This window comes from Acomys minous, assembly GCF_964271855.1.
Source record: "Acomys minous genome assembly, chromosome: 17".
Classification (NCBI taxonomy): Eukaryota; Metazoa; Chordata; class Mammalia; order Rodentia; family Muridae; genus Acomys; species Acomys minous.
Genome location: NC_140500.1, coordinates 43479914 through 43506781, shown reverse-complemented (window position 1 = coordinate 43506781; position 26868 = coordinate 43479914). Strand labels below are relative to the sequence as shown.

The following is a 26868-nucleotide window of genomic DNA, read 5'->3' as shown; positions in this document are numbered from 1 at the left end:
GGACGCAAACACCAGTGGTTTTAGTCTTGAGAAAGTAGATGTGAGCAACGCATTCCCGCGAATTAAGCGCTGTACTGGGCAGCCTCCATGCAGGATTCTACCCATGGCTTATCTCCTCAGAGTCCATGGCTGTGGTGAGGTGCAAGCCTTTGTGCTCCATTTTCTTCCTTCCTCTCATTTTTTTTTTCTGAGAATTTCATGGTCTTCCGTTGTCACACAAATGATCCCCAAAGTAATATGTGCTCAAGTAATGGATTTTCTTATCGAAGGAGAGAATGGGTGAGTGGAGACCCAGATCATGTCTGTGACTTTTAGAAAGTGTGCCCACCCTCTCATGGGCGGGCATCAAATCAGAGCTTTGTATGCTTTTTTCCAAACTGCCTCCCAGCCTGGTTTGGGCATGAGTACAACGTATTTAGAGAAACACAAGGATATCTGATAAATATAATGTTTAATTATAATTGTGATGATAATGACTACTTCATCCTTGCTTTAGGCACAGTACTAAGCCAGGCATGCTGGCACATACCTGTAATCCCAGCACTAGAAAGAGAATGAGAGAGAGAAGAGAGAAGGAAAGAGAGAGGAGAGACACAGAGAGGCAGAGAGAGAAACAGAGAGAACACCAATCATGTGTGGTGCTATCCTAGTTTGTTTTCTCTTGCTGTGATAAAACGTTGTCCAAACCAGCCTGGGGAGGAAAGGGTTTATTTAGTTTAGAGGCTATATAGTCCATCATCAAGGGAAACCAGGGCAGGAAATTGGAGGCAGGAACTGACGTAAAGGCAAAGGAGAAATGCTGCTGACTTGCTTGAGCTTCATAGTTTGCTCAGCCAACTTTCTATAAGCCAGGGACACCTGCTCAGAGGTGGCACCACGAACAGTGACCTGGGAATGGGCCCTCCCACATCAATCATTAGCCAAGAAAGCATCCCCACAGACATGCGCACAGGCCAGTCCAAGGGAGCCAATTCCTCAGTTGAGATTTCTCTCTCCCCAGGGTTGACATCTGAAGCTAACTGTGACAAGTGCCAAGCCTGTTGTATGTTGCACTACTTCATTTAGTCCTCACCATCCATCACCTGACAGTCACTCCTGTTACTGGGTAGGTCAGAACATCTTCACTAGCAACCAGGGATTCCAGCCCATGCACAGAATCGCTTCATCATGAACAGAACACTACTGACTCAAAACCGGAGACTGCCAAGGAGATAAAGGTCCAGTTACAGGTATAACCAAGACCATCTTGCCCATGTCATTAAGCTTTGTGTGAGTGACACTCTCGTGTGCTTTCCTCCTATGGAACCTTTGCCAGCAGATCTGGGCTTGTGCCTTTTGGTCAGAGGCATCTGCACTTTCTCTTGGCCACACCTGAGACATGTACCTGCAGCTATGATGGCAAGAGGGAACCAAATTTCATGGGCTGAGAACTGAAGAGCTGTTCCTTTAAAGTATATTCCTGAAAATAGTTGGTGGTAAGAAAGGCAAGGGCCAGCAGACATCCAGTATCATCATGTCCATTTTGCAGGTAGAAAGCCCCAGGGTAGCGATGGTGAAAGATTTTGCTCTAGTTAGTATAGCCAACTGGTAGACCTAGAAATTGAACCATGTCCATGGCCTTCAAAGAGCATGCTAACCACATGCTGTTCTTAGAAACATATCCCATACTCTGAACCATTATCACTACTGAAAATCCCTTTGGAAAGATCTCTTTGATACAGTCTCTTGATTTTTTTTTCTTTTTTTATTGAAATGTGCTTGCAAAGGGCATAAGCAAGTTATAAAAAAACTGTTCCCTTTCCAGCTTAGAAAAATTGTAGGACCAGGGAGACAGGTGAGTGGATAAAGGTGCTTGTTGTCCTCTGACTTCCACATGTGGGCCGTGACACATATGTACCTACATGCACACACATGCATGACCACACACACACACACTAAATGCTCAAAAATTCGTAATAAGAATAAACTGTGCATATATTCACACCTTCACATATATTGAATATAGTTCTTAAAACCCAAAATCTGACAGTGGTTATGAAACTGTGATTCTAAGTGTTCTCCTTGTGCTTGTCTGTGTTTTCAAAGCTTCCTGTAATAAATATGTATGTCACTATTATGTGATAGATACTCTTGGGGACATGTGAACAATGTCTACTCACCCTAGGGAATGACTGATGACAGGATGAAGTATGGATACTAGTGAAGTCCACCTTGTTGAACCAGCAGGTTTATAGGAGCATGGGGGACTCAAAGGCAGCTGTGTTACCCAAAGCTGACTTTAGCATCGTGACAACCCTTGAAAGCTAGAACCCTTGACTTCACTGCACAGCTTGCAGGCAGCTTGACAGGTAGGAGAGTCCCTGCTTCTCAGGTGTCCTGATTGCTTAGCTAACCTTGAGGGAGGAGGCACCTTGTGAATCTGATAAGTTTCAGGGACTCCCTGAGGGTTGTGAATTGTTAACTTACTAGTATCTATCCTGTGTCCCTGTCCTGTCTTTGTCAATGGTCCTTGTGTCTTCCATCTGTCATGTCATCTCGCCTCCCACTCTGTCTTCCCTCTGGGGGTGGGGGACAGACAACACAAGTTTTGTTTGTTTGTTTTCTGATTTATTATGTGTATGGAGGGTTTGTGTGCATGTGTGTCTGTGCATGTGTGCATGTGTGCGTGTGTAGTTCCTGTACTGGCCAGAAGAGGGCCCCTTGGAACTGGAGTTAGAGATGCTTGTGAGCTGCCATGCAAGTGCTGAGAACAGAACCTTAGTCCTCAGGAAGAACAGCGAGTGTTCTTAACTGCTGAGCCACTTCTCCAGCCCCTACATTTTGGGTCTTCACAGCCTCCCTCTTGAGATAGAATGTTATATATCAGAGGAAATTCCTATCCAACAATTACTTTCATAATTTGCAAAAGAAAAACAAAACCCAAGAACAAACCCTGCTCCCCCCCAACTAGAAGTTTATAAATGACCATAAATATGCAAAAATAACTAAAATTTTACAAATGATTATAAATATGAAAAACTAGTGACTGTCCTGAGGGATGGAGACAAGAAGTACTTGGAGAGACCATTTCTCCTCCACCCCTTATTCAAGGACTGACCGTTAGTTACTCTTTTTCAGGGGCTGAGATAAGATTTTTCTGATTCTCTGTGACCCTCTGATTCTCCTCCCTTCCACAGCGAGGGTCGTTTATTTCAAGCCCACTCTACTGGGTCATGTTTTTTAAATCCTACCACATCCTCATTTGAAAAGAAGAGCCGGTGGAGAAATCAAATCTCCTGTGTCATGAACACCTCAAGGCAAAAAAAAAAGGGGGGGGGGGAATGAGTGTTAGTCAAGTTACCAGCACAGAATTTTGAAAAAGAAAAGGCAAAAGGTGTTAGATAACGGCAGTGAGTTCTTCAAGGTGTGTTGTGGGAATCATACCCTGCACCCAAGAAGGCTGTAAGTCCCGCCTGCCCCAGGAGCCCCACATGGAAGCTTGAGCCTTCCACAGAGGGTTTGTTCTAACTCATGTGAGTGCCGTGTTTACTGCAATGATCAGAAGCACAGCCTATGCCACCTGGCACCAACCGTTGCAGAATGTGAGCTGCATTTAGAAAGGCCATTACAGACCCAGCTAGCTAGGGAGCCGAGACATTAGGCTTGGTGGGGTGGGGTGGGGTGGGGTAGGGGGCGGAGGGGCACTAAGTCCAAAGGCTGATTTCCTGATGATGAAAAGAAGAAAGGACAAGTGACATGCATAGGCTGGGTGCAGTACTACATGCCTGCAAACCCAACATCCCGGAAGCCGAGACAGGAGGATTGCAGGTTTGGAGACAGCCTGGGATACATAGCAAGTCATAGCAAGTATATCTCAAAAGGCAATTAAATAAATACATACATACATAAATGAAAGAGGAGGAGGAGGAGGGAAAAAAAGTGAGGGAAGGAAAAGACTTAAAACCAAAGAGCTATGTGGGGAAATGTACCACATATAGTGACAGTTAGAGTGACAAGGCTACTACCCTTTCAGAACTCTGAGGATTGCTGGGACCCAGAAGCTAGACAGAAACAGGGAGAGTCGTCTCCTTATCCTGTGGAAGAAGCCTGGCCCTGCCCATACCTTGATTATATCTCTTGGCAAACATGTGAGGATGATTTCTTTCGGGTTAAAAACCACCAAGGAGGAAGCGAGGGAGCCTGGCCCTTAAATGCATTCCCTGGGTCTGGTTCCTTGCTGTGACACTCACTAATCAACACAGCATGTGTATGTGTGTGCAAAGATGTCAGAAAGCAAATGCACCCGCACCCCCACACAGGTGTGGCTACCCACATCAGACATCAGACACCTACATAGCATTAGCCCTAGACTTTGTTTAGGAACTCAGCCATGTTTCAGATACCGTGCACCAAATTTAAAATGTACTATTCATAATTAATGCATTTATCAAATAATTTTATTAAGCCTGCCCTATGGCAGGTTTTTGGCATGTGTTTGACATTATTCATATTATATTGTGAGTCCGAGGCAAGCCATCAGCTTGGCTGTCTTGAAAGATTAATGATACTTGATTTGACTCCAAACCATGGGTCATTAAAAAGTGATTTAAGTGTTAGCAAAGTTTTTGGTGTCATGTCTGCCTTCCAAATGAAAGGTCTGATCGCAGCTTCGGTGGGGGAGTGTTTTGTGTGTTCATTCATGTTTCTAAACTGTGTGGATAAAGGGCGGGGGCGTAGCTTCATCACTAAATCCTAGCGGCATAAAGAGGAAGACCTGATGTCCATCCTTAGCCACCATGTGAAAAGCACACACTTGGAAAATCCCAGCACTAGGGAGGGAGAGACAGGTAGCTCCCTGAGGTTCATTTGCTGGCTGGCCTAGGTGAATTGGCAAGCCCCACATTCCAGTGAGAGACCCTGTCTCAAAAAAATAGGATGGCTCCTAAGGAAGAATGACAGTGTGAGGTGGTCCTCTGGCCTTTCCACATATGCACACACATGCACACACACAAATAAAATGTATGGTTTTTCAAGAATATTTGTGAGTGATTGTTGCTGCCCGTGTGTGATTTGAATAGAATTCCACATCAGTAGATTTCCTTTCCGGGGGGGCTGCGTTTAGTGTTTCCATTTCTTCATCCACCACTCTGGCTCCTTCACATCCTCCCTCCATATTCAGATGGCCAAGTGCACTCATCTTGCAAAACACTGTGGTAGAGAAACGCTTCCAGGGCCCTCTGGCCTATGGTGAGCCTAATCCGTTTCTTAGACTTTATCCTCTACAGAGCATGTCTGTGTTTCCGTCACCTACAAGTAAGGCTCCTTTCTGGCAGTCTGGGCCAGTGTGCTAAAGAAGTGTGATCTTGCTTGCAGCTCCACCCTCCCACCCACCCACCCCCACCTCCCACCCCCACCTCATCACACTCATCACAGCATCAGGCTTGCCTGAGTTAATTCTGCTTGTCAGTTAAGGGGAACTCTGATAAGAGAGGTGATGGGTGGCAGCGGGGAAAGAGGGGCCAAGCAGAACCAATTACCCGCTTTAATAATTCAGTGTGTTTCTTAGTAATAGGCTACAGAGTAAACAGCACTCCACATAAATGCCGTTTTCCATTATTTATACACTCCAGAAATGGAAGTTTAATTAAGTCACACACTTGAGACTTGGAAGCGATTAAGGAGCCGCTTGAATCAGGCAGCAGGCAGGGGAGGTGTGGGAGCCTCGGCTTCCCCTGAGCTGCCTCTGGGGTTTTGAAGATCATTTTTCATGTGAATGTGGGGAGCCTGGAGCCTGGGTGATGGGGAGAGCAACTTCCAGGCTCACTCTGCCACATATGCTATTGCCGCCCTTCTGTGGCCTGCTTTACAACTTTTTCTACAAAATCTGTGTCATAAATTTGGGTGCATCTGCTTATTCACTTAACGACAGCAGTGCCACACTTTAATCCCAGTACTTTTAGACACATATACAATGTCTTGACTTTTAGTTTACTTATAAAATTGTGCAACCACCGCCCTCTGTTCAATGACAGACCGTGTTCATTGCCCCCAAAAGAAACCATATCTACTATAATTTATCCGAAGACTCACAGTTGGCTGTTTTCTGTTTCCACACACGCTGTAGCACACGTCAGTCAATATCCATTCCTTTTTATTGCCAGATAATATTTCCTTGTGTAGGTTGCCACATTTTACCTAAGCATTCGTCTTTTGAAGGATTTTTTGCATGGGCTTGGTGATGGTGATTAATGCTGGTGTGGATATTTGTGTTCAGATTTCGCGTCGACATATGTTTTCAGTTCTTTTACATAGCTTGGAGTGAAATTGCTGAGTAGGTGGGGTGCTCTATTTTTAGCATTTTCAGGAACTGCCAGTTCTCCAGGGTGGTTGTGGTAGTTTATGATGCCACCAGCTGTGCTGGAAGGCTCTGCTTCTCTAAGTCCCTTTTTTTTTTTTGTGGTGCTGGGGATCAAAAACAACACTCTGCACGTACCCCTGAGCCTAGATCTAAACACAGGGCTCCTCTGTGTGGCCCAAATTGGCCTGAATTCACTGCACTGCTAAGGCTGGCCTCAAAAACCATGATCCCCCACCCAAGGTGTTTCTTTTCCTTTTCCCTTTCCTTTCCTTTTCTTCTCCTCTCTTTTCATTTTTAAAGATACCCCAAGCCAGGACTAGCGACGGTTGAACTCACACAGGTAGATGGCAGTTGACAGAGAACAAAGTGCTGTTGTTGGTTTTCCGTCTAGTCCTCTTCCCTGCCACAGTGTGTCTACTGAAGGAGGATTAAGAAATACTAGAAAGGCGTTCAAGGCTTATCAGCAGCAGACTGAGACTTCATCATTGGCCTTGCTTAAAAGGGGCTGGGAAGGAAGAGCTTGTCCCGCAGAGCCTGCCTGCCTACACCATCCATCACGCCCAGGGAACCAGAAGCAATTATGCAAGCCACTGACTCCGGGATTCCTTTTCACAAGTGGCTCAAGGTGGCTCAGTCCTGTTTGTTTTACTTACTTACTCAAGGCTCATTTTCCCTGGGAAGGTCTTGGATAGATTTGAGAAACTGGCAAAAACTGAAACTTTCTTAAGAAGATGATAGATATTAACCAGTGGTTCCACTTTCTAAGAATTCAGTCTCAAGAAATAGTGCAGACGAGAAGGAAGAGGAGGAGGAGGAGGAGGAGCTGGCTATAGCTTCTTGGTGCAAGCTTTTGAAACAGAATAATTACAAAGAACCAATGAGAGAAATTATTGTAGGTAATGGTATTTCCTTGGATGGAATAGTATATAGCCAATAAAAACAATGGTTATTCATACTTAAAAAGAAAAATGAAAGAATCAAATGAAAAATAGCAACTAAAATTATATGCATATAGGTGTGCTGGCAAATGCTCTAATCTCAGCTCTCAGGAGGCAGAGGCAGGTGGATCTTTGTGAGTGTGAGGCTAGCCTGGTCTACATAATAAGTTCCAAGCCAGACAGGGCTACAGAGTGAGACCCTGTCTCAAATGTCTGTGTATAAGCGCGCGCACATGTATGTATCCTATCGTGCAGCTGTTACAACAGGAAAAAAGTATGTATTCAACTGAATAAAGATCTAATTACAACATGGAAAAGCCAAAAAGTGTTATGAAAGAAGTTTTCATCTGCCAACTCTAATATTTTATATGCTTTTTTAAATATATCAGTTACTTTGGGAGGGGGCAATGCATGCGTGCCATGGTGCGTGTGTGAAAGTCATGGAACAACTTGAAGGAGTTCATTCTTCATTTTACCGTGTGGGTCCCAGAGATCAAACTGACGTCATCAGGCTTGAGTCCTCTTGCCAGCACTAGTGGGCTTTTTTTTTTTCTTTTTAAGATTTATTTATTATGTATACAGTGTTCTTGCCTACATGTACACATGCACACCAGAAGAGGGCACTAGATCTCATTATGGACAGTTATGAGCCACCATGTGATTGCTGGGAATTGAACTCAGGACCTTTGGAAGAGCAGCCAGTGCTTTTGACCTCTGAGCCATCTCTCTCCAGCCCCATTGTTTTAATATATCATGTTTTATGGTTTTCCATTTTAAATGTACATTATTTTTCATCTTTTTCCTAAGGATAAATGTTTGCTTATGCTATCTCCTACAGTATATAGTGTTGAATATACAGTGTGCATCATTATGAAATAATATGTAATCATTGGCTGAGGTGAACTTGGGAGAAGAAACTCAGATTCACAACAGAAATAAGAGTACTCGCACTCCTGCTTCCTCCCATGAAGGAGGCAACCAGACAAGATGCTAGGAAAGACATTCCAGGCTAGAGAACAGAACTTGTGTTGAGTGTCTCAGGGAGAAGAAGATGATGATGATGATGATGGTGAGCACATGGAGGGCACAGAGTTGGAGGGCCAGGACATTGGATGCTCCTATACTGTCAAGGTTGAGTCCCCAACAGACATGCTGTGATCCTGGAACTAAGCTCCACTGGGTGAGGAGTGACCCGGAAATAGGTGATGAATGATACCAAAAGGAGAGGGGAAATGCAGGAGAGCTTCTCGGTGCCCTTCACCCTCTGGATGAAGGCGCATGCCTGCCTGTGTCTGGGGAAAGTCCCAAGGAGCCAGGAGCATCCTGCTTCCTCTGTGGAAGAGGCACAGTGAGGAGGTGGGGCCTTCTCAAGACAGGCAAAAGAAAGGAATGCTAAGCAAGAGCTGAGGTAGGGCAGTGTTCCCAGCACCGGGGCAAAGGTAAAAAGGTCATTGAGAGCATCCTGGCCTGGCTGAGGACTAAACTGTGGGTGGGATGGTTGTGTGGACCATGTGTTGGTAAGCAGCTTCCAGGGGCTCCGTAAGACTGTGGCATCTGAATCTGTGTGTGTCTGTTCGTCCATCCGTCTACCTGATAACAAACAACAGACCAGTGTGCTTGCCGGGCGGGGAGTCTCCCACCACTTCCAGTATAGGTCTTTCTTCCCCTCACAGCTGGAAGCATGAGGGGGCTGTGGGCCAGGCTTGTGTGAGATGATAGCCAGGGAAGAGGTGACTCAGTGGGTATTTCAAAGGATGAGTCAAAGCAGAGTGTGGTGGCCAGGTTTGCAATCCCAACAACTGGGCATCCGAGGATCAGAAGTTTGAGATCAGTCTCAGCTACATGATGAGCTCTGAGCCAGCCTGGGCAAGAGGCCTTGTCTCCAACAACAAACAAACAACAAAATGCAGCTCAGTTGGTAAAGTGCTTGCCTGACAAGCAGGAGGACCTAAGTTCAAACCCCAGGACAGGCATGTTGATGCACAGTACACCGGTAATTTCAGCATTAGGTTGGCAGACACAGGAAGATCCTTGAGCTTTTGGCCAGTCAGCCAACCCAGTGAGTTCCAGGCCGGTGATAACTCCTGTCTCAAAATTAAAAAGGTAGACAACAGCCCCTGAAGAACGGCAAAGAGGATGTCCTCTGGCTTCCACAGACACCACGCACACATAGGCAAATGTGCATGGCAAACAGTGCACCTTTGTACACGTGCACTTGTGCAAACACCCACAGACACAACAAAATCCTCTCAATTCCAAGCAGCAAGTGTCCACTCCAGTTGCTTCTTACAAATCACAAGCCAGAGCTTAGCTGCAGCCTTATGACTAGCCGAGCCCAGAGCCCTGAGGGGTTAAAGAGTTCCAGCTTCCTAGAGAGAACTCCTCAGAGCCCTGCAGACTTGAGGGACATTTGAGAGGTGCTGAGGGTGCTGTGGGTAGGAGCCAGTGAAAGGCACCCCGTCACAGCCACCCCACCTCCCCAGACTTGATTACTCATGTGACAGCGCACCAGGATTGCCTGTGACCCAGAGCCTGAGGTGTGTAATGTAATGTGAGAGGGAGTGGGGGGGGGGGGAGCAGCAAAGGTCTCGTTAAATCCCGACCATTGGTGCTGGACCTGGCACCAGAAATGGCTTCTCATTTTACCTGTTACCAGACACCATGAGTTCTGCATGCCTAAGCCCTTGTTTTCTTCACAGCCCTTGCACTGCGAAGCCTAAATGCAGGAGGCTGCAGCGAAGGGGAGAGGAGACTTGCTCCACCTTGGGAGGCGGGGGTTTTCTTTCCCTTTTTTTGGATTTGGTGCTAGGGGTGGGAGCCAGAGCCTCAAGCTAAGCAGGCAACTCTACCACTGAGTTCATTCCTGGTTGACATGCCTTTTCTCAGTGGAAAAAGTATTTGTCCAACAGTTTGGGAGACACACACACACACACACACACACACACACACACACACACACACACAAACATGGATAATGAAATCAATCTTTGCACGAATAACACTCAGCTTAAGACATGCGACTTTGAGGACTGGAGAGATGGCTCCGCCTTTGAGGGTACAAGTGCTTGGGCTACTTTTGCAGAGGATGAGAGTGCAGTCCACAGCACCCATATCAGGTGGCACCCAACTGCCTGCAGCTCCGGCTCCAGAGGATCCACACTGTCTCTGGCCTTTGTTGTCATGCATCACACACACTCACACACACTTACACATATTTACATAAATAAAAATGAATGCATCTGTGAAATTAAAGAACAGAACTTTTAGTCAGCCCTTGGAAACAACCACCATCCTCTATTGGGTCATCTCCATTCCTGTTGGTATTCTTTAATTTTACTCTTTATGTATCTGCAAATAAGATACAGCACTCCCTTCTTTCTTTTATCTAAGGGCAAGATGGCTCATTTTAAAACAAAAGCAAGCAAACAAATATAGAATGGTGCCACACTGACCATGATGACCAGCCTACACAAGGTAGTGGCTTTTCCCTTGGAAACTAACACTGCCGTATTTTTAGATGCTAAAATGTATCAATAGGGCCAGGAATATTAGAGAATAAGAATCTTGGATGAAAATGGACACTAGTAACTCTGGTGCTTTCACCCACAAAATGTATTTAAAGTCTCAGGAATCAGTGGCATTACGCTATGACAAAGCCCTTTCTTAAAATAAGTCTGAATGTGCTTGTCCTATTGCAATCCTTACAAACTTCATTTCCTCTTAGACCGTATGCTGGAGCACGCCAGTCTGGTTCATTCTTTTTCACTGCTGTATAGTATTCCATGCTGTCATCATGGCCAATACGCTGGTGATTTTCCTTTGCATGGCCATCAGTTTATTTTTGAAACAAACTGTTCTGCATGCTCTGGCATGGGATTGTGCAAACGTGCAAGAGTTTCTGAAGACTGTTCAAGTAGGAGTCCATGTGGAAGAAGGTCTGTGCCATCATCACACCTGCTAACTTGCCAAATGGCTCTTTAAAGTTTGGGCCAATTTCCACTGTTCAGTACCCAAACTGTCTGTTCCTTGCCCCAATTCATGGGCGGGCTCATCAGGGATATCCTTTTATTTACCTTGTCACCTTTCCTAGTCTAAAAATAAATAATTGTTTCTTTAAATTTGTATGTCCCAGCTTACTCAGACCTCAGACTGTCCATGCAGAAAGTCAGTGTATGAAACTGCATGTGGTGGGCTCCTTCTGTTTAGGGGTAGGGAAAGTACTCACGCCTCAGGTACTGAGGGCAGGGTGGGTAGATTCCTGCATGCTAGCAGGTGCTTTACCACCTCCCTATATTCCAGCCCCATGTTCCCCTTTGCAACAGGCCCATGTCCCCAAATATAGGGCAAATATTTTAACCAGCTATTCACAGGGCATCTTACCATGTTTTTATGAACTGTGTGCAGCCATGCGCCCTAGCGCGCGCGTGTGTGTGTGTGTGTGTGTGTGTGTGTGTGTGTGTGTGTGATGACAGTTGTGTGGAGATCATAGGACAGTTTGCAGGAGTTTAGAAGTTGGTTTGATTCTTGTGCCATGTACTTCCAGGGACTCAAACTCAGGTCCTTGGGTGTGGCTTCAAGAAGCATCTGCTGAAAGAAACATCTCAGAGGCCCCAGAGCATTATGGGCCTTTTGGCCTATGTTTAAATCATCATCTCAGTGTTGTTCACTAAGTTAGCTAATTGGGATTTGGTTTCGATAGTGGGCATGAGGCCTCCATGAAGTATAGGAAGACCACAGGTGTGTGGGTTCTGAGGGGCTGTGTCCCTCTGTCACAGTCCCCCAGAGATGGTCTGGACCCATTCCCCGAACCCACGGATGGATTTCTTGTCAAGAAGGCCTGTCCTCACTCGCACGGTGTCTCACTGTGCAGACACTGATGGGATCCCCCCCGCTGTCAGCAACAAGTGTTTTGTCACAACCCTTTTCACTTTTTGACTCTTTCTGCGAGACATTTTTAGAGACCGTCGCTCCCACGGTGTGTGTGCTCATGTGTGTAAGGGAACATGTGTATTTATGTGGTCCAGAAGACAAGCTTGGGTGTTGTTGCTCAGGATCTGTCCAGCTTTTTTCTTTTTCCTGAGATGGTCTTGCTCATGAGCATCTCAAAAAAAAAAAAATGGGGTAGCCCGGCTGACCCACCTGTCTTGCTTCCACAGTGCTGGAGTTACAAGGGGGAAACACTATGCCTGGCTTTTCTTACACAGGTTCTGGGGAATCAAAATGAGGTCCTCATCCTTGTGAGGCAAGCACTTCAGCTACTGGGCCCTGTCACCTTTTCAGTGTTATTTTCCTTCTCCCCTTGTCTTCTGTAGAAGGAGATTCTATTTGCTCACCTCTGTTCTAGAATACTGTCTCACACAGAACAGGCCTAGAATACAGATAAAGGAGTGGGAGTCAGTTAGTAAAGATCAAAGAGAGCACATTTTTGTTATGGTTATTTCTCTAAAACTGTCTTCCTTTCCCTTGGTTTATCTCTTAGCTCAGCCATCACACAAATATCTGAGACTCATTTATATTTGTTTATGAAGCTTTATAACACAATCTTGAGCAGTTTAAGTCTGTTCCTAACCCGCTATGTTATCCTGATTCCATCTTTGCCAAAAGTTACTTGGTTTTTGCTTCTTTCTTTGCTCCAGCTGATTCTTCTTCATCTCTCCTGCAGCTCTGCTCATGACTGACTCCCCCTGGATGAATCCCCCACTTCCTCTTCTAACTTCTCCTCCCCCAGCTGGCAGGAAGTCCAGCCCTGTTCTCTCCCCTGCTCAGTGATTGGCTGTAAGCTGCTGTATTGGCATACCAGGGGACAATTGGGGAGCAGAGTTTATGCAATATTGAGACAGGAGATTCTCAGAACAAGGCTTGTGACCAGATATGGGGAGTTGGTGGGGGAGGGGGGTACAGAAACCAGCATTTGAATTACACAATAACCTTATGCCAACACATTTTGAAGAGAAAATAAGGTGAATGAATTGAATCTTCATGTGTCAAGTCCTAGAGATGACACTGCATGGACTAAAACAAAGCCATGAATGGGAACAGAAGTGTCTGATGCTAAGTGACCATCCACTCACCTAGGATGTATTAATGGCAGTTAGGACATGTAGCTTGGATTCCTAATTGACAGTTTATGCTTGCTCTTGAAGGCAGGCAAGCCTCACATGATTCTAATTGGAGAAATAACAAGATGGCATCTTGGAACCCCATTCTCAATGAAGACAACACATTTGTTTAGGGGTAAAGGTAGGGCTGGAGATGGACAGACCTCTTGGAGGGCTGTCATAGTAATAGGGGAGAGAAGAGTCAGTGTCCACATCTGAAGAGAATAGGGGGACTGGAGAGAAATGAACAATTCACAAGGACACCATCTTTCCCTCGTGACTCCCAAAGCTAATGAAATCCAAGACCTGGCTGCCTGTAGCCCGGGCGAGCCGCTAGGCCATGCTTCTGCCAAGCGTGCTCTTAAGTAATCAAACTGGGACGTGTTCCAGGGTGCTCCACCCACAACTTCAACTTCCCTTTTGGTGAAAGCAGTCTGGAATGAGCCTGCAAGCTTGCCAGAGCAGCGGAGCAGCCTGCAGAGTAAACTAGAAGGCGTTTGGAAGGAAGGTGATGTTCGACATCCAAGCCCTCCTGCTCTCCAGATCTTTTGTGCGAGTGAATTGCTTTCATTTGTCTCAGGGCACTTTTTCAGCCCAACTTCTTCCAGCTTGCTTGCAAATGTTTCTCAGTGGTGCAGTTGAGGTTTGGCTTCGTCTCCCTGGCTGGGGCCCTTCTTTTATTCCTAGGAAATAGCTGGGTGATGATCCTAGGCTCTTGGATCCCCTTTGTCCTCCCAGCTGTTCATTTATCATTAGATACCTTAATGTTTGCAGGTTTGCTGCCTCCCCCCTGCCCGCTTATTAAGAGGCATCGTATACCCACCGCCTCACCCCTACTTGGCCAGACAGGATTAACACCTGTTTCTTCAAGACTACCCTGGGACACAGTGCGAGTTGGGGTGGGGTGAGGGGTGTAGGTTGTTCCATTCCCTCACCTCCCTTGATTGCACAGCTTTCCTTCCATCCAACAGTCACGCATTCCACCGCAACCTAAAACCCTCCAGATGATGAGCGTATCATGTTTCGAGGTTCACATGGGAAAGCCACAACCCACCCTTGTCTTCTTCAACTTGCGTCAAATCTAATTTCCATGGCCCTGTGCAAGTGGGAGCTCCACAGCCCCCAGTCAGCTGTCGGAGTTTGGAGATGCTGTTACCAAACACAGTCCTGTAGGCAGCCAGCAGGCACTAGACAGCTGAGTGCTGGCAGGAAAAAGTCCCAGACACCTATAGCCATCCAAACGGTGACTCATCTCATTATGGCCAGGATAAATATGGGAATAAATGGTATTTTTCTACAAGCAGGAAGAATTGTCAAAATGCTTATCACTTCATAAAATATAACAGATTGTGCCAGTTCATGTTTTGAAATGTTCCAAGCATTCAGTGGGGCTTTTTTTTTTCCTCTTTTTTTTTTTTTTTTTTTTTTAAGTTCACTTGTTTTTCTTCTTTCTAGGAGGCCTGGGGAAGCTAGGAGTTTGCACTCTTTACCACCTGAGCTTTGGATTCACCTGGCCGTGGTGGCCTGTGGCAACCGGCTGGAGGAGACGCTGGTCATGCTCAAGTCAGCCGTGCTCTTCAGCCACAGGAAGATGCGCTTTCACATCTTCACTGAAGATGCTCTGAAGCCCGAGTTTGATAAACAGGTGAAGCAGGGTAAAGCGCACGTGTTTATGGGAGGGCCATGAGACCACACTGGGCAAGCTACAGAGGCGGCTCACATCTGGGGGCTGACTGCATGCTCAGTAGTAGGACCCTGGCTCTCTGGCTCAGAGGGTCCCTTTGCGTGTGTGCGTTTGTACATGCGTGATTCAGAGATGGGCTGGGGATACAGCTCAATTTCTAAAGTGCTTGCTCACCATGAGAACCTGTGTTTGGGTCTCCATAACCCACCATAGTGTTGTCTGTAATCCCAGCACTCCTAAAGTGAGATGTGAAATAGAGGCAAGAGAATCTACAGAAGCTCATGGGCCAGCTAGCCTGGCTTGTGCATCTGCAAACAGCAGACCCTGCCTCAAACAAGATGGAAGATGAAGACCAACTCCCAAAGTTGTCCAACAAACTCTATTTGTGTTCCATGGTATGAGTTTGTGCCCAAATTTCTGCACCTACACACACACACACACACACACACACACACATGCTTTTTTAAATTGGGCCAATCATGCCCTCCCTTTAGGGTACATTGGGAGCATGTAGGCATACAACATGGCATTTAGTCTGTACTGGGTTATTAGAACTACCCACCTTTCTGGGGCAAATAGCTTGTTTTATGGATTTATGAGAGAATTTAAAATAACAAGTATCAGGTTCAATGGAATGATTCCAAATCATATAGATTCCATAAACAATAGAGTCCCTACCACCCTCACATCTCATGTAAAAGATGTCAGAGTTAGTGATTTGGGGGAGTTCTGCCATGTTTTCCTCATCACCTAGAGGTGAGTGTATGTTTCTCTATGTTTCTAGATGTAGACACACATATGTTTGGGTTATTCATAGGCACACATATATACATAGATCAGAGGTGGGTTCTCCTGAATTCACGGCTGTGAGACCATGTCAGCCTTGTTCTGGGCCAGTGTTCGACACCTTCACCTTTTTTTTTTTTTTTTTTTTTTTTTTTTTTTTTTTTTTGTGACTCTGGAGATTCTGATATGCAGCTGGGTCTCTGTTACTTGGTGTTACTTGGCTCTTCCCTCTCTGAGTTTCAACCCACACAGAAGAGCTGCAGAAAGGCTAGTACCCTCAGCAGAGGTCCTGCCTGACCTTGGCAGGCCCAACTCTGTTTGGCTTGGAAGTTTTATCTTGTACCAAGTTCTTGGATTCTGGCAGAGAGGGAACCTGCTTTATTTTTTTTCTGCTGACTGAGTCAACAGTGCTGTGTCCTGTCATCAGGCTAGCGGAGCTCACGAGGAAGGCCAAAAACAATATATTGGGCAGAGAAAGACTAACAACAGAAAACTGGAGAATGAGATATGTTTCCTAAGGGGAAAATAGAGAAACTAGGAACCTGTAGCCTTAGAGCTTTGGAGTCAATTGGAACAATGTCTTGTGGAATTCCTCAGGGGACAAGGGACTGAGAAGACTGGGTCACTCTCAGCTATTCTAAAGCACTGCAATAAGGGAAAGGGCAGTGACAATATAAAAATTATAGTAATTATGTCAGCTGGTGATTTGTGATTTCTTCTTACAACTCTTTGCAGAAAGCAACTCTTGTCTAATTTAGGTTGTTTTTTTGTTTTTGGTTAATTATTACTGTAACAAATACCTAAGGCTAGGCAACATTCTAAAGAAAAGAAGTTGATGTAACTCACAGCTATGGAAGTTCAAGGGTATGGTCCCAATATCATCTTAGTTGAGGGGACCTTTGGCTGGTGAGGTGGGACAGATGGTGCCCTACCGCAGCAGAACATCGCATTGACAGAGAGGAACCCAGAGACGAGCCTGGGTTTGATGAGGCTTGACCTTTTATTACCGTACTCTTGTAAGGGTTATTTCAAGAGTTTTCTAAGAACTACCTCCATCCCTTCTGGGGCATGTCCGAGTAATCTGAAAGTACTTCCTTTATACTCCACCTTTAAAGGTTGCCACACTGAGAACCCCGGCTCCTGACATAGGAACTTGTTGGCTCTGAGCTCAACATGTAACAGACAGAGTTCTGTTGGTTTGCTCACACTAAATGTCAAGTTACACTTACCAATTCAAGTCTCCATGGCACTTACCACAATTCCAGACACCCTCCTGAACCAGTAGACAAGGAACTCATGTTCAAGACTTGGTATGCTCTTTACTTGTTCAAGGATCTTGGGCTAGTCTTTTGGCCTTTGAACGTCTTCCTGTCCTGCATCTGAAATGTGTTAGAAAAGTGATAGATCCATGTTCAGGGTAGGTCCAGTCAGCTGTAGTGATGGCTCCTGCAGAGCTCAGGACCTTGCTGCTTCACTCCCACCGGAACCAACTGGTCCCTGTGGCCTTGGCTCTAGATCAGGAGCTGAAGGGCGTTTGCCCATTCCCCCTTGTGCACCTGCAGGAGCACTGTTGGCCAGTCTCAGCTCCCAGGATGCTAGTTTAGGGAAGAGATGGACTGGGGCATCATCAGGACCACGCCTTTTGCTCCTTCTGTGTGACATTGGCATAGATATCTTCAACTGTCCAGAAGCAGCCATGCGCCATCCAACCGCAGCAGCCTCAGATGTGTTCATACAGAAGAATGGAGGAAAATGGACCACACGTGAATATTAGTCACGTCACACAGAGTCCATCCAGCATCACCTGCACGCTGAATACTGAACATGGAGTTGTACATTTGGTTACAGATTGCCTGAGGGGAAAGGAGATGTGTTTGAGCATCTCTGTATGGCTAACCCTACCTGCAGTGATGACCACAGACCTTATTTCCTGAGGATCCACTGCCTCCTAGCAGTACCATGGAGGGCCAGCACTTTAACCATGGCATTTGGGAGACAGTCCAGATCTGAACCATAGCAACTCTTACTACAGCCCCCTTCATTGGCCTCACAAGGACTTGAAACAATTCGAGAGAAGGGGTGAATGTCCCAGGGAAGCTAACAGAGACCATCACAAGCATCGGCCATTGCCTCCCAGAGGGGTTGGCTCCCAGTTTACAACCTGGCAGTCACTGTGGCTCATCAAACAACCACCCAGAAGCAAGGGGACAGGAATTCAGACAGGGCAGAGGAGGGACAGGGACGCTGTTTCGCCATCCTGGGTCCTCAGCCAGAAGCCCCAGAGGCCAGACATGAACCGTCTGGAGGCAACTTAATCGTTCGTCTGCTGGCTAAGACAGGTTGTTGCCTGAGGCCTCACTCCTCTCTCTGCTGGTCTCTCCACACAGATACTTTGCGTTTCCTTGGGCATGGTGGATATTACAGTCCACTCCAAAGGGTCAAACAAAAGCCATCTTCTTTCTGTGACCTAGCCTTAGGTGTCACCTGTCATTACACTTGTCACACTCCCTCATCATGGGACTGTGTAGCCACATGTAAGTGTGTGTGCACCATAGTGGCTACCTTGTAACAAGTGACTCCAGAAAGTAATAGCTTAAGACCATAAGTGTTTATCTCAAATAATTATAAAACAACTTTTTTATTACATTTATTTATTTATTATTTTTCTGTGAACATGCAAGCTACTGAACATGTATGCAGGTCAGGGGACAGCTTTTGGGAGCCATTTCTCTCCTTCTATCACATGGGTCCCAGGGATTAAACTCAGGCTGTAGAGCTTGGTGGCAGGTACCCTTACCTGCTAAGCCACCGTGCCAGCACCTGCAAATCATATTCCTCCTTCCCTCTCTCTTCCTCTCCCCTGTGTGTGTATATGTGTGCGCGTGTGCACTCGTGCGAACATGCGTGCGTGTGTGTGTATGTGCGTGTGTGTGTGTGTGTGTGTGTGTGTGTGTGTGTGTGTGTGTGTGCGTGCATGTGTGTGTGTATGTGTGTAGCATAGAGGATGAGCCCAGGACCTCATGTATGCTAGACCATGCTCTACTAGTGTTATATTCCCAGTGCTCTTCCTACTAGGTTTCATAGGTTAACCTTGAACTCGCTCTGTAGCTCAGGCAGGGTTTGGACTCATGATCCTCCTGCCTCAACCTCCCATGTAGGTGAGATTACAGGCCTGTGTCACCGGAACAGGCTCAAATCTTTTGTTTTTGTGTGTGTGTTGTTTTTCTTGCATGTATGTACATTTACCACAGGTGCTTGGTGCCTATGGAGTATAGAAGAGTGTGTGGAATTCTCAATAACTGGAGTTACACCAGTTGGGTGCTGGGAACCAAGCCTGGGTCTTCCACAAGAGAAGCAAGTGTTCTTAGCTTTAGAGCCATATCTCTAGCCCACTTAAATGACTTCTTGGTTTTAGTTTTGGTTTTTCAAGACAGAGTCTCTCTGTGTAGCCTTGGCCATCCTGGACTCACTTTGTAGACCAGGCTGGCCTCGAACTCACAGCGATCCGCCTGCCTCTGCCTCCCAAGTGCTGGGATTAAAGGGGTGCGCCACCACTGCCTGGCTCCAATGATTTCTTAAGGTTAAGAATCTGTGAGCTGAGATGTTCTGGTCCCTCCTGAAATTGGGGGTGAGATGTCTATGCTAACCTGAAGGTTCAGAGGGGCTTCGCCTGAGGCTGAGATTAGAGGACCTGACTCCGAGCTCATATATGAGGATGAGAAAGACTTCATGCCTCATCGTGTGACAGTCTCCAAGGATTAGACAGATAGAGCAGTGGGCTTCACCCAGAGTTGGCAACCCAAGAGAGACAGTGCAATGCTTTTTATAGTCTGCTCTCAGGAGGATGGCCAGTCCCCTTCCGTGCCACCTGATGCTACTGGTCTACAGGCCAGCTCCAGGCCAGTACAGGAGGAATGCATTGAAAGATGTGACCACTCTGGAAGGTGTTCCACATGCACACAGTGCCCACAGAAGATGATGTCAGATCTCCTACAACTGGAATTACAGATGGTTGTGAACCACCATGTGGGTGCTGAGACTTGAACCTGTATCCTCTGGAAACATAGCCAATGCTCTAACCGCTGAACCATCTCATGTGTTTCCTGTGTACACACTTCTGTCATGATCTGCTTCCTTCTCAGACCCCATGACAAGTGGCCCTACCAATCAGGGCTTGGAACTATGGGCAGAACTCATTTCTTCCCTCATCTTGGTTGGTTTGTTGTTGTTGTTGTTGTTGGTTGGTTGGTTGGTTGGTTTTGGTTTTGGTGTTGGTTTAGTTTGGTTTGGTTGAGACAGAGTCTGACTACTTAGCCCTGACTGGCCTGGTGTTTACAGAGATCTGCCCGCCTCTGCCTTTCAGGGGCTGGAATTAAAAGTGTGCACCATCTTGCCTGGAACCTTTCCTCTTTTTAAGTTGACTACCTCAGGTATTTCATTGCAGCACCGTAAAGCTAATGGGGATGCTAAATACTTGGCAGAGTACATGGTATCATGGTGCCAGGTTAGATTTAAAACCTGAGCCTCTGTGTAGGTGTAGAGCATCCCTCCACCTCAGTTTTTGTCATCCATACCACAGGGAAACAGTTCTTCCTCTGAATGTGTATGCAGAGTAGCACTGTGAGGCCAGTCTGATAAGTTGATTCCTTCACGCTGCAAAGATTCTCTGGAATGTGCCCTAGCCATTGGGCATTTTGTTACAGCAGCTGGCTGAGGCTGGGTTGGGGGAAGGTGGCCAGTGCCACCCCTTTCCTCTGCTGACACCTAGCACTGAGCATTGTAGGTGAATTCAGAGTTTTCTGTGATAACTTCCTGGGATATTTAGAACCACATTTTTACCTCAGGATTTTTTTTTTTAAGTCAGCCACCATTGTTATATTTAGACAGTTTCTCTTCTTTTTTAAAAAAAAGTTGTATCAAATGCAGCCTCTCTTTAAGAGAAAAGAACAAAAGGCCCCAGAAGCTCCTTTTAAAAATTCACCCTGGGGCTGGGGAGATCGGCTCAGTTTGTAAAAGCGCTTGCTGAGTAAGCCTGGTGACCCTGGCTTGATCACAGGAATTCGGAGGAAAAAGCCCCAAGAAAGTCATATTTGTTAGCCCAGAACTCCTACTGTGAGATGGCAGCAAAGACAGAATTACCCAGAAGCCCACAGACCAGCCAGCCTATAGGGGCAGGGGCAACCGGAGACCACATCAACAATAAGGAAGGGGGGAGCTGACTTATGAAAGTTGCCTTCTGACCTCTGTTCGCATGCTCTGGCATGCATGTGGTCTGGGGTGCTCTCTTTCTCCCTCTCTCTCTCTCTCTATCTGTCTTTCTCCTGTATACACACACAGTCTGGGACAAAAAGAGCTGCACTTTGAGGGGGGAAATGAGCCAAACAGAAAAGAACATAAGAAAAGAACAAGGACCCCTGAAACCCCGGTGGAAAGGAAGCTCCAACTCCCAGAGGTCACTCAAGGGCTAAGACCTACTCACCTCTTCAGTTCCAGACTGCCAGTGTTCCTGGGCCCTGGTAAAGGGCTACCAGGAGGAAGGAAGGCCTTGTAAGAAGGAAGGGGAGCAAGCCAAAGAAACCATTTAGCTTAGATCAGTGGCTGTTATTTGGATCATTCCAGAGGGTCGTCCCCAGGAAGGTTGGCAGTCTTTGATTGGGAGTCTTTGACTGGGTGAGCTTAAGTAGTGAACAGTCCCTAAAGGTTAGTTGCTGGTTTCTAATTGGCCTTGGATGTAGCTGTTTTTTGAACTAAGTGGGTCTCAGTTGCCTAAGTAGAAAGCTGGCATATTGAAGCTGATGTAGCCTCATAACCTCTGTTTTCGCTACTTTTCCATTGCTGTGATAAAACACCATGCCCAAGGCAACGTATTAAAAGGAAAGGTTTGTGTGGGCTTACAGTTCCAGAAGGAAAAGAGCCCATCATGGTGAGGAAGCATGGCAGCACAGGCTGGAGCAGGATGCTGAGGACTCACATCTTAAACCACAAGCAAAAGTAGAATGGTGTGTGGCTTTAAAACCTCAACCCCCGTACCTAGTAACATACTTCCTCCAGCAAAGCCACACCTCCTAAACCTACCTAACAGTGCCACTAAATGGGGACCAAGCATTCAAACTCTGAGCCTATGTGGGACAGCCTCATTCAAGCCACCACAGCCTCCCAATTAATTGTTTTAATTAGGAGCAATAGTTATAAACAGTTGACTCCTCAGCAGAAATACTAGCTAGTACATAGCAAGATAATTCCTTCAAAATGCAGAGAATATATCAACTTGGATATTCTTACCTGGTTGTAAAAATACCTTTTATTCACCTGATGTAATTGTCATCTCCAAGGCTTACTGCCTCTATCTGCTAATATAAGCCTAGAGCTGGAAGCTTCTAGCCTCTGTACAATCTAATCTAGGCCTAGAATGTTTTCAGCCTCTGAGACTTACTGCTGAATAAGCTCACCCTTTCTAGTGCTTTCTGAACTCTGCCTGGCTGGTTCAACTCAGCTGCTTTGGCTCAAACTCCTTTCCAAGCTGACTGATTCAGTCTGGCTGCTCTCAGCTTCTGACGGAATTGCTCTAATTGGCCTCAAACTAATTCTAGCAATCTGCTCCAATCTTCTGTCTTTACCTGTGCCTAGCTTGTTCTCTCTTCAACCTGTCTCTGTACAACTCTTCTGGTAAAACCGCCTCCTCTCTCCCTCTGCCTCTGTGCTGCTCCCAAGTAGCTTCTCTTTCCTCTCTCTCCTCATGAGAGTTGGACATACCCTATTTTGTCAAATCTTTCGCTGATTTGTCACTTTGTCTGTCTCTGAATTAGATGTCACTTTCAAACACGGGTGCTTCCTTCTTCAAACTAACTCTACCTTTATTGTTTGAGATTACAGGTGTGAACTAAATAAGGGCATGTCTGTATTACAACCAGAGGGATTAAAGGTGTGTGCTAAGGGTGTGTCTGTATTCCAGCCGGAGCAGCCATGTTGCTGGATTAAAATCCCCTACAGCTGGTTAAACTACATACAGAGAATGAAAGAATTAACCGGCAAAAGATCTTCATTAAGTGAGATTTTTATAGGATGTACTTTAAGATGTCATACAGTGATCTTAGAAGGAGGGTGAGATCATGAGGGAAGAAGAGATGTAAGTAAAGTAGAAAAATGATGACTTAAAAAAAAAAAAGTAGTACCCCAGTTGTGGAGTGAATGTTAAAATCAGGCTAAAGTTTATCATCATAGTTAAACATTTCGGGTGAGTCCCCTGTAATTCAGGAGTATGATGACAATTAGCATCTGATTTCATATGGATACTAAGATTTTGAAGAGAAGTACTTAAAATAAAAAGAATGTGATATACAGAATACAGAAGTAGAAAAAAAAAAAAGAAAATCTTCATGTAAAAGAAACCAAGACTGGAGACGTGGAAGAAGCCAAAATGATGGGAGAGTAACTTTGAATATGGTAGGAATAGATTTAAATGTGGACTGTAAGAAATGTAAATAGACCGAAGATGCTTTCCCTGAAGATGTGCATCAGGAAAGAGAGATTAGATACTCAAACTCAAAGTCACGAAGACCCCTCCCCCCATTCTTGGCATGCTGAGTTAGGGCTCAGTGTATGCCCACATGTGTGCCTGTGCTCGCTAAGTGATCGGTTCTGTTGTACTAAGTGGGTCGTGACCACTTTAGGGTAGAACAACCCTTTCACAGATGTCGCACATCAGATATCCTGCATATCAAATAGTTATATTATGACTCATAACACTGAAAAATTACAGTTATAAACCAGGTGGTGACACACACCTTTAATCCCAGTACTCTGGAGGCAGAGGCAGTCAGATCTCTGAGAGTTCAAGTCCAGCCTGGTTTACAAAGAGTTCCAGGAAAGCCAGGGCTATTACACAGAGAAACTTTGTCTTGAAACCCTCCCAAAATATTACAGCTATGAAGTAGCAATAAAATAAAATAAAAAATTTTGGTTGGGGTCACCACAACATGAGGAACTGTCTTAAAGTCTCATGGCGTCAGAAAGGTTGAGAATTCTGTGTTATGTGTTTTTAGCTTATGTGGCTGTCAGTTCTCTGGAGCCAGGGCATTTGAACATGTTATTAGTGCTGGTGTGGGTTCAGTTCAGTCAATGTGCATCATTAATCAAATGTTAGATACAAATGTCATTCAAGAATTTTCAGGTTCTCCTAGTATTTCTAAAAGTTTATGTTTATGCATTTTAAACAGGTAACCAGTAAATTTGTGAGTCACAAATTTAAAAGACCCAACCTCTACAGTAGTGCTCAGGAAAACAATTTTGGCATATTTTTCTATTCCATGTCTGTGCTGGTTAGTTTTTTTTGTCAACTTGACACAGGCTAGAATCATCTGGGAAGAGGAAATGTTCCGTTGAGGAATTGCCTCCATCAGACTGGCCTGTAGGCAGGTCTGTAGGGGATTATCATGATGGATGATTGATGTGGGAGGGTGATGCCACTCCTGAGCAGGTGGCCCTGGGTCATGTGTGAAAGCAGGCTAAGCGACCCATGAGGAGGAAGCCAGTAAGTGGAGTTCTTCCATGGCCTCTGCATCAGTGCCTGCCTCCGGGTTCCCAACCAGAGTTCCTGCCCTGACTTCCCTTCATGACAGAATGTAAACTTTAAACCAAAATCAACTCTTTCCTGACCAAAATGCTTTGGGGCATGGTGCTTTATCACAGCAACAAAAAGCAAACTAAGATAATATCCCTTCATATAAATATCGGAAATTAGCGTTGTCTCCAATCTATAAATTTTTGTAATTTTTTCTCTAAAGTTTTTTCTTTTGAAGAATTATAGAAATCTAGAATGATTAAAATAAAAATAGTAGTCATTATCAGTAGCACGGTTTATCTCTCTCTTATTTGTATCACAACATCATTTAAAAGAGCATTTAACAAGGCCCAAAAATTTTGTGTTATTTTGTCTTTCATCTTTAAACCACCAAGTTATAGCAAAGTCTCTATTTTATTATTTGGGTTTTCTCTTTGGGAGATACTTCTCTCATCAAACTATAACAAAGTATCCTTTTTTAAGGGTGTGGATACACTAAATACTTAGGGCGCCAATTTGTTACAATAAATTGTTTCTGTTTGGCCTAGGAAGCTGATAACTGACACAGAGAGACTGAAAAATACTTTAAAGCTGCAAGCACTGTGGCGGGGCAGAATCTTAACTGTTTCTAATCTCCTTGTAAATTAAAACAAACTACTCTAAACCTCATAGCATACATGCATTTGCCAATCTGATCCTTCTTCCTCGGCAACTGTCAACAGTCTTCTTTCTCCTTCTCACTGTCAGTCCTGGCTCCGCCCCCTCTCCAGGAAGTCCTGCCTTCCACTTCCCGTCCTTCTACCCAGATGATTAGCTAAATAGCACTTTATTGACAGTGGTTACATCCACTAATGACATTCCTCCACAGGGTGTTGTGGTGCACACCTTTAATCCCAGTGCTCTGGAGGCAGAGGCAAGCCGATTGCTGTGAGTTCAAGGCCAACCTGATCTACAAAGCCAGGCCAGCCAACGCTAACACAGAAAGACCCTGTCTTGAAAAACTATCTAAATAAATAAATATCAGAAATTAGATCATACTCCATGTTATTTCTTCTATCAACAATAAGTAGATAACTAATTGCTTCTAAAACAGAGGTTGGCGGTTCTACATTTTTGCTTAAAACCCTAGGTATAGCAACTACTGCTTTGCAAGCATTGTGTATCACAGCTACATTGGCCCCAGTTAGTAAGTGTAAAAATGGCCCTAGCAATGTGCACATGGCCGGGGTTGTGACTGCATTCCAGTCTGTTTAGGGAGACAAGTTCAAATCTCATGTGATTTTATCTATCACAAAACATGATTCTGTTTTGATTTTTTAAAAGATTTATCTTATTTTTAATTATGCATATGCATGTGTGTCTGCATGTGGATATGTACATATGACTACAGGTCCCTGTCGAGGCCTGAAGTGCTAGATTCCCTCTACTGTATTTGTGAACCACTTGAAGTGTAAAGCACCTGATCTGGGTGCTGAGAACTGAACTCAGGTCCTCTACAAGAGCAGTATACACTCTTAGCCTGAGCCACCTTCAAGCCCCATGATTTATTTGACTACTTTAAAGTGTCAAATTAAGCCAGGAGTAGTGGCACACACCTTTAATCCCAGAACTTGGGAGGCAGAGGCAGGTGGATCCCTGTGAGTTTGAGGCCAGCCTGGTCTACAAAGTGAGTCTAGGAAAGCCAAGGCTACACAGAGAAACCCTGTCTCGAAAAACCAAAAATAAGATAAAATAAAATAATAAAATAAAATAAAATGTCAAATTGTTCTGCCTGGGTGTAGGGCTGGGTACTGAGCTCTTGAGACTGTCATTTGCTGGCTCTAGTTCTATGATGTGGTTACCAACAACTGCATGTATTCTGTTATTCAGACATACCTCACAAGTTGTCACTGACTTGTTAAGGTAAAATTATTTACCAATACAAATAAACTTTAATCCTTTTTAAATTTTAAAACATTTATTCTTCTCTTGTACGTTACATCGTGGCCTCCGTTTCCCCTCCCTCCACTCCTCCCAGTGTCCCCACCTGCTTCCCCTCGTCCCCAGATCTTACTTCTCCTTCTATTCCATTCAGAAAAGAGAAGTGTAAAGCCTTACAAGAATAAGTGAGTTGCCAAGCCACAAAAAAGAACATGGAATCCTAAGTACATATTGCTAAGTGAAAGAAGCCAGGATCTAGTGGTAGATCTGTGTGAGTCCAGTGACAGGACTTTGCAGAAAACAGAAATCCAAGAGTTCCTGGATAGCCTGAGCTACATAGTGAGATCCTGTCCCCCCCCCAAAATTTAAATCACAATCAATATTGGCCCATCAGTTATTAATAATCAGTATTGGCCCATGACTTGTAGCAAAGATCAGCATTGTGAGCTGATAAACTATATGGGATGGCGAGAGGCAGGATGGTAACTTTACTTTCTGCTCCACTTTTCTCTAAACCTGCAAGTATTATAAGAAAAAAAAAATGA

At 45.1% G+C, this 26868-nt stretch overlaps 1 protein-coding gene across 1 annotated transcript in view; it reads left to right on the top strand.

Moving 5' to 3' along the window:
• Nucleotides 1–26868, top strand: part of GXYLT2 (glucoside xylosyltransferase 2) — a 92780-nt gene that overhangs the window by 12442 nt on the left and 53470 nt on the right. Inside the window, exon 2 of the mRNA XM_084766610.1 lies at nucleotides 14829–15018. Within this exon, the coding sequence (XP_084622736.1) occupies nucleotides 14829–15018 (190 nt within the window). The remainder of the gene's footprint in view (nucleotides 1–14828; nucleotides 15019–26868) is intronic.